The 12,418-nt window shown below is 39.7% G+C and overlaps 1 protein-coding gene across 1 annotated transcript in view; it reads right to left on the minus strand.

The window, feature by feature from the left end:
* The window catches only part of nudt14 (nudix (nucleoside diphosphate linked moiety X)-type motif 14), a 28,270-nt gene extending 24,994 nt beyond the window's left edge, over positions 1 to 3,276 (minus strand). The window contains exon 1 of the mRNA XM_015947645.3: positions 2,787 to 3,276. Within this exon, the coding sequence (XP_015803131.1) occupies positions 2,787 to 2,867 (81 nt within the window). The 5' untranslated portion in view covers positions 2,868 to 3,276. The remainder of the gene's footprint in view (positions 1 to 2,786) is intronic.
* Between the last annotated feature and the right edge of the window lie 9,142 nt (positions 3,277 to 12,418).

Consider the following 12,418-nt stretch of genomic DNA (forward strand, 5'->3'; position numbering starts at 1 on the left):
AACTGGTAAGTAGAGAGTGTTGTCACAAATAAGCAATTTTCACAACATAAAATATGACTGACTTCACCAAAATCAGCTGAGAGATGCACTAAAAAGATCCACCCGTGGTTCAAATTGGTCTTTTACTAGCATGATTGGATTAACTGTTAATCTACCATCTTAAAAACAAAAATCTAATGTTTTTTTTTTGAGTCTGTGAATGCAGCAGCAATAAAAAATTGCACCAAGCACCAAGTCATGCTAGTAATAATAGATTTTTTCACGTGGAAGAATTTTCTTACGGAATCTGAATTTTTAGGTTATTCAGATTTTTTTTATTATCAATTCTGTTAAACTGAGCTGTGTGAGAATCAGAAATTGGTATCGACCCTAAAACCAGAATCGGTGCACCTTTTTTGTTTTATATTAAGCCAAAATGTTTGTGGAAAAAGTGTCAATTATGAATTTTTTTTTTTTACTTTTCCCAAATGATTTCACACCTATTAATTTATCAGTGAAACATAATTTTATACAAGTAATGTTCTTTAATACTGCGATGGACTGGCACTCTGTCCAGGGTGTACCCCGCCTGATTGCCCATTGACCGCTGGAGATAGGCACCAGCTCCCCCCGCGACCCTACGTGGACAAGCGGGTTCAGAAAACGGATGGATGATCTTTAATAAACTCCACCTTTCTAATCTCAAAACTCTTCAAAACCACTGGAGAGAAAATGTGTTTCAAGACCGTGATAATTAAGCTCATGTTCAATGAAGGAGTGAGAGGCCACTAGCTGAAAGCTACACAAGGTAAATGGCTCCAGATGAATAATTCAGATCATCACGCTGAATAAATGGGAGGCAATTATCCAGCTCTAAGCAGCGACTTGTGATTCCCTGTCGGTACACGGCAACAGAGGTAAGAGGGGTTTTCCAGAGTCAACAAGGAACAATCACCAGCTTTGTAGAGGGAGACGAGACAAAACACTACTAAACAGCAACGACTGGGAGGGCCTCTCACGCGTCACATTATCTACTTTCAGACTTTAGGTTAGCAGGTTTGGTCGGTGACCAGTGGCTCAGCTGCAGATGTACAGCAGAGTATGAAAGGACTGTGGAAGAGCCTAGAAAAAAAAAAGCCTTTGTGGGGAGTTTCTGCAGCCCCTTTCTGAGCTGCAAAGAGTCCATAATAAGGATCAAAGTGTGGCTAAGAGTCCAACACCCAATTACTTTGTTGTCCATCTGCTGTTTTGGGCCACATACTTAACCTCCCTCCTCTTCTGTCACAGGTGTTAACCAAAATTAGGACAAACTCCCCACTCAGCATGATGGCTCTTACGTTTCCTGATGATTACACTACAAAACAAGCACCACCTTAACATAGAGGAACCATTATTATGCTCCCGTCAGCCTGAAATAAAAGGATTTCCATTCAAAGACATATACAAAGAGGGTGTCATCAGTACAGCAAGTTGAAATCATATCTTCTGAAAAATAACAGAAATTGTAGCTGCGGTATTTCTCCTGCACTACCTGGAACTAAAACAACAGAAAGCTTTTTAGCTGAGTCCTGGACAGCAGCCCGTGTTTGTTTAAGGGAGCACTTCTCACTTTGCTGGACACCATCAGGACACACAGACACAAACTTCGCTTTTTGGAGAGGAAGAACAATAGACATGCTGTGTTTTCAAGAATCACCCTAAAAATAAAACGGGAATGACTCTCCACCAAAAATAAAACCTCCTGAAGTCAGAGGAACCACTTCAACTCTGACCTAAACGCCTGCATGATTGTTCATGAAATAAGAAAGCTGCAGCAATATGCATTTCACTATAAAGATTATTTAAATACATCAAACTTTCCAACTTTTCTATGAACACGTTTGTGCAAATTATGATATAAAACATGACCAGCTGAGATTAACAATAGCTCATCTAAAGCCTCGCTGTTATTTGGTGGCATCACGTTGAACTGCATTAATGTCAACTTATGTTAGACATGACCGAATGGTAAATGAAATTCATCATGACCCAGTTTGTAAATTAGAGCCACCATGATTAATCCAGCCAGGATAACTAGTGAACAGAAAGATGCTGAGGCTTGTTTTGTAAAAAATACAATAAAGGCTTTGGAATCAACAATATGGAATTATAAGGGAATAAACTCCATTTAAATACCAGTAATCATTAAGGAAATTTTCATACAAAATTAAATATTGTTTGGATGAAATAAGAGTTCAGAATGAGTCTAAAGACGCCCAAATCTTACAGCTTTAAATGTATTCAATGGGTATAAATCTGTATTTACTATAAACAATTATTTCAAAGAGGCAACGCTCTACTTTTTTATTAAAAACAATAAGTTAGAGTTAATTTCAACCCATCTGAATCAGATTTCAGGTGTTTTTGTTTTGACTGGTGATATCAACGAGTCTCATTTTCCTCACGTCACACAGATCGGACATTGTCCTAGACACTGTCTCCTAAAGCTCTCTAAACTAATTTGAAGCATGTGCTTATGTTAACGTGATGCTAAGCCATTTAAAAAGCCTCTGCATGTCTACCGTTAGCAACTTAGCTCGTTAGCTTAACTATTAAGTCCACAGCAAAGGTGACAACCAGACTAATGTTGATTAATTTTGACCGGATGCTGCTTCTTTATTCCTGCTAACGATTTAATATCCGTTATGTTTAAAGGTTAGCTTTTAAAATTAGCGTAGCCTTGATGTTAGTCTGCTGTAGATGCTAAATGAATGGGGGGTTGGGCTAGCCTACAGCATCCTGCATCCATCACACACAAGATAACTCACCTGATTATATGAAACCCGGAACGGTTGCAGGTAGTTGGACTCTGTGCACGGAACGATTTCAATGTTATTAATCTCTTCCATAGCTGACAACGGGAGAAGGTTTTCGGCTCGCCGATGTTTGACTGTCACCGCTCACTGACAGCATAGGAATGTCTACGGAAGCCCGGAGAGGACATGAGACCATACCGTAAAGGCTAAAAAGGACGATTCAGGAATTGAAACTCTAAAACTGGCATAAAAATGGCCTATCCTAAACATATTTGTCTTAAATAAGGTATAAACAACTACAACTGCTGATTCTATTATGTGTGTCGAAATTATCGTTAGTGAAGTAAAAAGTGAGTTAATGCTAATTTGTTGAAAATAACTACTATGACCATAACAATCATTATTTTCCCTTCTCCAAATAAGCTGTTGCAGAAAGTAAATTTTTAATTTACTGATAAAGTTTACTATAATTGTAATAATACTCAAATGCACAAGCCTACCATGTGTCAGCCTTTATGAGCAACTGCAGTAAATAATCCTGTGTGTCTCAATTAATAATCTGCTCAAAACAGGGCACCGGAAATAGCAATACTCAATTTAACCAGTAGGTGGCAGTAACACCACATAGAAATATAATATATGCTGTTTTATACAACATAATCCCATAATATAATAAATAATCATAATTTACAGCAACAGCTAGGATTTCAGCTGTATATTAGACCAACAGTGAGTGTGCATGAATGAGGAAGTGACAAAGCACGTAAATACCTTCTAACATGTTAGCTAGTTGTTTTCTATAAATAGAAATTGAATTCTCAGCTGCTGGTTGGCCTAAAATTCTCCAGATCTCCCTAGCAACCAAATGTGATTGGCTGTTTAGTTTAAGTTCAGGGGCTCTTTTCCCATCTCCAGGAGTGAAACTGGTGAGTCTGTTGGAGGAAATTCACTGTTAAATAAGAGAGAGCTGGTAAAAATGATGAGTAAATAATTCAAATGGTATGTAGGCACACACAATTAAGTAAATCTGACACATTTATAGTAAATATATTAATATATACTGTATTTATTTATATTTATGTGTCAGAGTGTGCAACATCAAAGTGGCTGTCCAAGTGCCAATCTAAAGGGCTCTTACTTTTCTTGATGATCATACTCAGTTAACATGATACTGGCTGAACACACACACACAGACACGCACACAGGTGGAATGTGATGTACATTTTGAGATGACTGAATACAAAGAGAGTAATGAGGTCAATTTATTGCAATCAATTTAATCAATTTCTCATCAAAAAGATTAATGTAATAAAATTGCAATAGCATGTTTTACCCAATATTGTACAGTCCTACTAGTAGTGATTTAAAGGGTCATGTGTGGTTCTTGCTGTGATTATTTTATCCCAGGAGCAGTTTTTTCCATCAGATAGAATGGGAACAAAGATCATATCTCCTTTCAATAATGAAAAATAAAACATGGGTGTGCCAGTCCTTTCTCGTACACCCAAACTGATGGGTGAGGCTGCATGAGGTCATCATCTTGCATCAATAGCAGTCCTATTATGGAAAAACAATCTTCAGAAACTCCAGTCTCAATGGAGTGGACTTCCTCCAACAACCAGTCCACAGCACCAGTCCAACACCCACTACATAAGGGCAGGACGTAACACTTGTGCAAACTGATTTACATCTAAATAAATACAAACCAAGACGAAACAATGTGCAGACCCAAAGGAGGAACCGGCGTCTCTCTGCCTGGCAAGTTCAATTTATTTCACCCAATCCGGCCAAGCTGCAGGGCACGATAAGACGGGAGGGACTGTTGAGTTGAAGCATTGTGCTGGAGTCAGCCTTCTCTGGTTTGCTGGCACAAAAGGGACTGTACAAGATGTAGATGAAGCATAAAGTATAAATACATTAGGTTGTTGGTAGTGTGAGAAATAAGTAATTTTATGAAGTATAGGCAAACATTCTAGTGGAAAAGTGCGTGAGTGTCATAGAGAACACAGGGATTTTGTTAAAAGTCGTGGAAAACTTTCCACTTTTTTTAACTCTACACTGTTTTCAGCACTAGCTGCTAAATTGAAAGCAAACTCCTGTTAAAGGACATCATTTAGATTGTGAAGAAATCTCAACCAGACTCTTGAAAATAATAAAGATACTTGATTACTTTGTGGAAAAAGTACAAAAATACCAAAAGCTGTACTTAGTTACTTAGACAAATACCACTAAACAATTCATAGTTTATGGGACAATTATGAGTGATGATAAGTTGTCTTTTGTGGTCATTAAGCTGCTAAGGAACAACATTAAATAAATGTTTTTATTTTGACTAAATAAAAAAACAGACTGGACTTTGCTTTTAGATTAATATTCTTTTCCTGCAGCACCACTTACGGGTGGAGTGCCTCAAGGTTCTGTTCTGGGGCTGGTCCTGTTCTCATAGTGACTGACTTTAGGGTCAGAAACATCCGGATGTAGTTTGCATGGGATTTTGTAAACGACTCCACATTTAAGTCCAGCTGATATGTGGAGTGAAATGTGGAGCCATTTACGAAATCTCATGCAAACTCTGCAATAAAACATACATAGAAGAAACCAGACGCCAACTCAACACACGAACAATAGAACATAGAAAGGAGTGCGAGAAAGAGGCAAGTCGAAAACACACAAGAGCAGCAAAAGAAGAAGCAGAAAGCACAATAAAGAAGTCCGCCATAACAGATAAGATAAAATAAGATAAGATAAGATAAGATAAGATGAGATGAGATGAGATGAGATGAGATGAGATGAGATGAGATAAGATAAGATAAGATAAGATAAGATAAGATGAGATGAGATGAGATGAGATAAAATAAGATCAGAGAAAACCATATAATGGACTGGGACAACACAAGGATCATAAACACCGAACAAAAGAAATACAAAAGACGGATAAAGGAAGCAATAGAGATAAGGAGACGTGGATGTGGGACCATGAACAGGGACGATGGAGTTTACACGTTGGACCGCGCATGGGACTGCATCGTCGGAGAGGGGAGAGCGGACAGCAGAGGGCGACAACATCCTCTGCTGCCCGCGGATAAACGGAGTAGGAAGTGACGCCACCATCAGCGTCAGCCTGAAGAAGTTTGCAGCCGCAAACGAAACGTAGCGGGAAAACAGGTAAACAAAACTGCTCTGTGTTTTAAAAAAGAACTACAGCATGGAATTAAAGATACGACACAGCAAGAACACACCTAAGATGTCTTGTACAGTTCAATTTTATGTATTTTTTTACTTCCCTTAAATGCCACATCCTCTCCTAGGCCTCATGTGAGCATTACCTACGAAGAGGTTTTTCCAGAAGTCTTATCAGCTCCTCTGTCAGATCCTGAGGCACCCATAACGTGTTAATCCCATCCTTGCGGGTGGGACGGAGGGACGCTGCAGTCACAACCAATTACTGTGCAGTCAGATGAAGCAGGCCAGACTCACTGCAACACCAATCCTGGAGCGTCCTGCAGCCTCCAAAATCTGTCTTCCTGTCTGTCAAAAAGCATCATAAATCACACATTTATTAAAAGTAACTCAGTGTCTTTTAGCTGATTTTGCAATTCTCCATTCATGAATTCATGAATGTATCATCTGAATGCTTCTGCTCGTGAGTAATAGACTAATCTAACACTAAGACGGTGATTTCTTTTGCAGATGCAAGAGAATTTCTGTTTGATGTTCAAAGAGGGTCTGTTGATCCACGTTTGGAGCCTCTTTGATCCAAAGAACATCATGCTGTTGTAAAACTGTTTACTCCTGCTTGTTTTAGAGGTGAAAACCTCCACTATCATCTATCCATAGCATAGTTTATCAGTCAGGGTCAAGCAGGGATTTAGGACGAGGCTTTGGGGAATGCACTTAGCTAAGGTGGCTGCTGCGCCTCTGTTAGCGGGCTCAGGGTGTGGGTCAAGATGGTCCCTTTTCACCCGTCCAGCAGTCTGGACCTTCAGCCGCCACTGGCCTCATGCAGGAGGCGCTTCTAAATCCTCCCAACAGAACTGGTTTTCAAAATAGCGGCTCGTGTCAAAAGGGCAGGCGATAGCGCAGAAACGTGCACTTTTCCTGCTTGGGGTGTTCTAGGGAGGTGATGAAGACGCAGTGGTGAAGACGGAAAGAAATGACGGTGACAGGACTGAGTTATCTAAGATAACTGATCAGCTGGAAGCCTTTCACGTGTGTATTAGAAATAACACATGAATACACAAACAGCAAGACTTGGAATTGAGGCTCGACTCGCAATTAAAACAACTTAAAATCTCAGCTGATAAAACTTAATACGGAACAATTTAGATCAAAGAAAAACAGAAACGTCTAAAGAACAGAAGTTCCCCTTCTGTTTCACGCGTTTGTATTTTTAGGTAGAGCTATTATTGTTGCTTTGGTGCCCCAGGATGTGTTCAAGGTCAGCACTCCTGTTGCCATTATTATTCTACTGGAGAGCAGGCCCCTCGCCCACAATGCTCTGGGTTTCCTGGAGCTTGTTTATCTCTTACAGCCGTGCTGAGCTGAAGCTAAGTGGTGCTGTTGTGGCAGAAAAGCATCCGAAGCGAGTGGAACTCACCTGGAGGTTACGCTCACACATTCGCTCTAAGGCCTCCTTCAGCGACAACACGCATCCGTTTCTCCTGCTGCAGCTGTTCACGTTCTTCATTTTGGAAAAGCAGCTATTTCAACTACAGTAACTATCTTGCAAAGTGCATGAAAACAGAATTTACATTCATTGTTGCTTCTTTTCTGTTTTTATTTTTCATTCTCAGGTCGTTGAGGCTTGGTGCTTCAGAACAGCTGCTGCTTCATCACCACCCAACCCCCGCTGAGAGGCAGTTTGTTTTAACAAATCAGATCTTTTGTCTTTTCCCAAGAATGACCCCAGAATGTGGAACCTCTGTGGGTCAGATAATCCTCACATTTAGGGGTGAGGAGGCAGGTTTCTGTGGGAGCGCATGTCAGCAGAGCCTGTAAGGAACATTTTCGGACGTCTCCTCATGATAAAACCTCATGTTTGCACATATTTACTGAATACAGTACAAAAGAAATGTATTGTTAACGTTTCATGTGAACAAGTTTTAGTAAACTATGCATTGTTTCCTTTAAGTACTTAACTTATCAATCATCTGGATTCTATTTCTGGCACAAAGCTCGGTGACATAAACGCATCTGGACTCATTATTTGTTGAGTTGTCGTCGTTGCCTTTGTCCTATTTTATTTGTGGATAAAGCTTCATATAATTAGAGCTCCATCATCAATCAAGTGTTGCTTAAAACAAAAGGACTTTTTAAAAAATAAAACACTAAAGAAGAAAAAAAGTGATAGAAAATGATTGTTTATAACCTGCTTAATTACACAAAAATGGATTTTATGCATGTTTTGGGAAAAGAAAGAACGCTTAAAGAAAAAGACTTAAATCCAAGGGGAGCTGTTTAAATTTAGATCCTTATAACTGATTATAAATTGACCCAAATGTTAGAAAAATGAACTGAATTCATCTCATAAGCACTCCTTAAATTAGACAAAATACATAAAAATACATGCAAATATTAGAATGAATGAGAATGTTTCTTACTTCTTGCAGGATCTTACGTGCATCTTAACTTTCTTTTGTTATAACCATTAGTTGTTTAACCACCTATTCATGGGCACGCTCATTTAAAGAGGAAATATTTTTCTTAAGTTTCTTAAGTTAGAACTGTTCTATGGTTGATACCAAACATGTTCATAAAGCTCTTTGTACTAAATCCCTCTCTCATGAAGCGATTTCAGCTCTTTCAATGATGATATTTTCAGTACCTTCCAGAATAATCTAATAGCTGAGAAGCTCCGATGTCCAGAGGGAACTCTGATTAGAGCGATTACTCCTCCAGCAGCTCTCTTGCAGGTTAGAGGTTGTTCTATTCCAATTTCCCCATTTGTGACATCACAAATGAGACCTTTTTGAAACGGCTTGTTTTAGGCACATAATTCCTAAAGAAAACAGATGGATGGGTTTTTTTTTCATATAAGTCCAGCGATGTGTTTTGGCTGAGCTGAATCTGTAAAGCCTTCTGTACCGTCACAGCTGGACTCCATTAGATCATTATCATAAGACACGGACAAGTTGTTTTATGGATGGATTTCTTCACCAAGGTCAGGCGGAGAGAACTGACATGAATCACTGATGACTGATTTGTCAGAAACACATTACAGCAGCGGTGATGGATGATTGCTTCCCTGCTAACTCATCTGCTCAGTTACAAGGGACACTTTTTTGGTTGCATGCACTTGAGAAGTTTTAAGGTGCTTCAGTTGAGCTTTTTTCCAAAAATGATTCATCCATTCAATGCAGACCTGAAGACCCCCTGAGGATTTGTGACAAAGAAGCTATTAAACCCCCAAAAGCCTTCTCTGCAGTGATTTATAACATAACTCCTTTATGTTTAAATTAAAAGCTGAAAAAAAAACCTGAAAGTTGCTGAAATTGCTGCAAAGCCAACCTGTGACTGAAAAAGTTGCATAAAGGAAATGAAATGATCAAAGTGAAACAGCACTGGATAAAAAACAGAAATGCTACTTTAGCACATTAGCAGTGGCGGACCTAGAAAGAAATAACAGGGTGGCAGAAGAGGGGCAAAACTGTTTTAAAGGTGGCAAAATATGACATTAATTACTTTGCTTTTTTGGCTATATATATGTCGCCAATAGAGTACAAGCATTTGGTTTAAGGTAAACTATTGATTTTATCAGTTAAAGTTGTAATTGGTGCAAGTAGACATGCGACATTCTTATTTGTAATTTCAAACTTGCCACAACTATTTCTTGACAGGTAGGGTAGCAAGGCTTTCTTTACAGTGATGGTGTGTATTTTCCCAGGCGATAGAGGCCAGTTCATACCTAAATCACTGCAAGCAAGTGGTATCGTTGCGTTAGAGTAAGGCCTTACCAACGGATGGCCATTGGGGTCAAAAGGGGAGCACAATTTTCTAAATGAGTACGTCATCAGATCGTTCGACCTCCAGCAAAATGGCAAGCACATCAGAGTCCCTTTCATCACTGGCAACGAGTGAATAGGTAATTGTGTAAAACAATGTTTAGGAATGGTGAAAATTTGTAACCTCTTGTTACAAATAAGCAAATGTGTTTTGTCCTCACAGGCTCACGTAGAAGGAAACATTGTGTTTGAAATGGCGTTGCCCAGAAACTTACACCCTCTTTGTATTTTGGCCTACAGCGACAGAATGAGCGTCCTGTCACTGTGACCCGATTGATCATGCGCCAAGGGGATGTCCCTTTGGCTGAATGGTTAGCGCACGACTCTCACCCGGCAGTCTGGGGATCGAATCCCGCCCGTATCCTCATTTCTCCACCTTGCCACTAGGCCAGGCGCCTTGCTTACAAGGACGGTCCATCCTTGGGCAAAGAAAACAGTTAAATGGAACAGACTTACCACACGTGACCAGCTACGGTCACGTCATGTGACACGTGAAGTTATATTTTATACATATAAGTTTCAATTTGAATGTACAAAGCCTTTACTTTTAAAATTGTGTATATATTGGTTAAATTAAATATGTAAGCGAGTTACTACCTGCTAGTCACCGAAGTGAAAGTAACTGCTGTGGATCTAGAAAAAACATTTTAGCTATCAGCGCGACAGCTACATTTAATGAGTTTACATTTAAACTGGAAATTAGCCCCCGAAGTAGCTGCTGGCTCCTGATCCGCCATCCTTTTGAAGATGCCGCGCTGTATTCTGGGAATTTTGGGACAGATGGCAACAAGACACTATCCTTGCTAACAAACGGAGGACAAACGCCTCCGCAGCACACGTACGTTGGAACACACCTTGGCGGTTCCTGATGACGTATCTCCTAGGCAACCGGGGTGGGACCAAGGCATCAAGGTGAGGTTCCTTGAGATTGGGAAACACCTTAGACCCGCTCTCATGTATTTTAGACCTAATTTTTATGGTTATGTGTTTTAACATTTCCGTGGATATTTCCAGAGATAAACGGTAAAAACTACACATTGTCTCTTTAAGGGGGAGTTGCCACCCCCAGTAGACCCACCCCTGCACATTAGCATAAATAAACTTGAAATTAAAATTGCATAATTGATATAAACTGGATATTTAGATTATATGAATGTGATGAGGTTATTAAATTCATAAATAGCTTGCTGCTATTACAATAATAAAAAACAACGGATGTCCTGCATGGTTACAGATTATTGGGTTTCATTTGGTAAAAGTGTAAAATGTCCCTGCTAATCCAACCTTTTGGTGACACCATGTGTCCCGTGGATCAAACAGATCAGTCCCAGTGGGACAGAAGTAATACATCATGGGATAAAGGTGACCTCTAACAACATATTACTCACTGGTCCCAAGAGGACAAGCGGTTCTAAACAAATCCATGGATCTTCATTTCTTTGTTCTTTTGTTACTTTTCTGCAAATCAGGAACATTTTCTATCTATTGACCGAGTCTGCTAGACCTGTAGACTAAAATCCCATTAAATCCCAGGTTTCCATCATCCAAAACCAGTTTTACAGCCTTAGTTCTTCCTTCCTCCTGCTGTCAGCGACACTGACGAGGTTATGGGTGAAATGTTGCTCCTGGAGCCCACACTAAACAGATTTGAAGCAGCTCGCTCTGAGTTAAACGTCCCCCTTTACAGGATTAAAGTGTTTGCTGTGACAATGTGTTGATCCCTAATTCAATCCAAATCGAATATTTCATTTATTTTTCAGACATGAAACAATCTTTGAGCACACCTGACAGGCTGTGATGGGAGCATTGCTTACGTGTTATTTACCTGCTGAACGTCCACGCTCTCGCTACAATCTGAAGATTTGCTCAGCGAACAACAAAATTTCTGTTAAAATTAAAGAGGATTTGTGCAATTTGGTCATTTAGCCAGACACAAACTGAACCTTTGTTTTAAATTTTAATATTTGGGTCAGTTTAGGCACAAATGAAATGTTTCTTGCTCAACTCTTTACTGAGCATGTATGTTTTTTTTTTTTAAGTTTCAACCGTTCATAGATTTTTGATGTTTTATTTTCTTTGCAGCTGCAAAACAACCCTCACTGAATAGATCATTTGGCCGATTTTAATGTCAACTTTCTTCTCTAACATAAAAAAGTGATAAAAGGCCCGAACAATACAAGTCCTTGCAGAAAATCAATAAAATCAAGAGAAAAGCTTCTGCATTTTCCTCTAAGGAGACCATCTGATGTTTTTAATCCTGAAATTTTGATTTAGCTTAAGATGCGAGGGGGAAAAAACAGGACTCCACCTCTTTGTGTTTTATCATCTGAATGAATAATCGATTTCCACTTTTAAATAATAAATCCTTCAACTGATCGATTAAAATCGAACTGCGTTAACCCCCAGGTGGCCCAAATGTCGCTGGCCTCCATTTGGTTTGACAGCAGCCATTGTTTGAAGGGGAAAGCGGGACAAACTCGTCTCCTCTGATGAGTCACTCGAGGATGACGGTTTGGAAAGTCCACTTTGACCTCTGATGGTGCAGCTCAGGTTGTGATCTGCCCCCCCCTGCATCCTTTCAGAGGCATGTTTGCCCTCTCAGACGACCTCTGTCCACATCAGTCTGGACGTTTGTGCTCAGAA

The sequence above is a fragment of the Nothobranchius furzeri genome, chromosome 2 (genome assembly GCF_043380555.1).
Source record: "Nothobranchius furzeri strain GRZ-AD chromosome 2, NfurGRZ-RIMD1, whole genome shotgun sequence".
In the NCBI taxonomy this organism is placed as follows: Eukaryota; Metazoa; Chordata; class Actinopteri; order Cyprinodontiformes; family Nothobranchiidae; genus Nothobranchius; species Nothobranchius furzeri.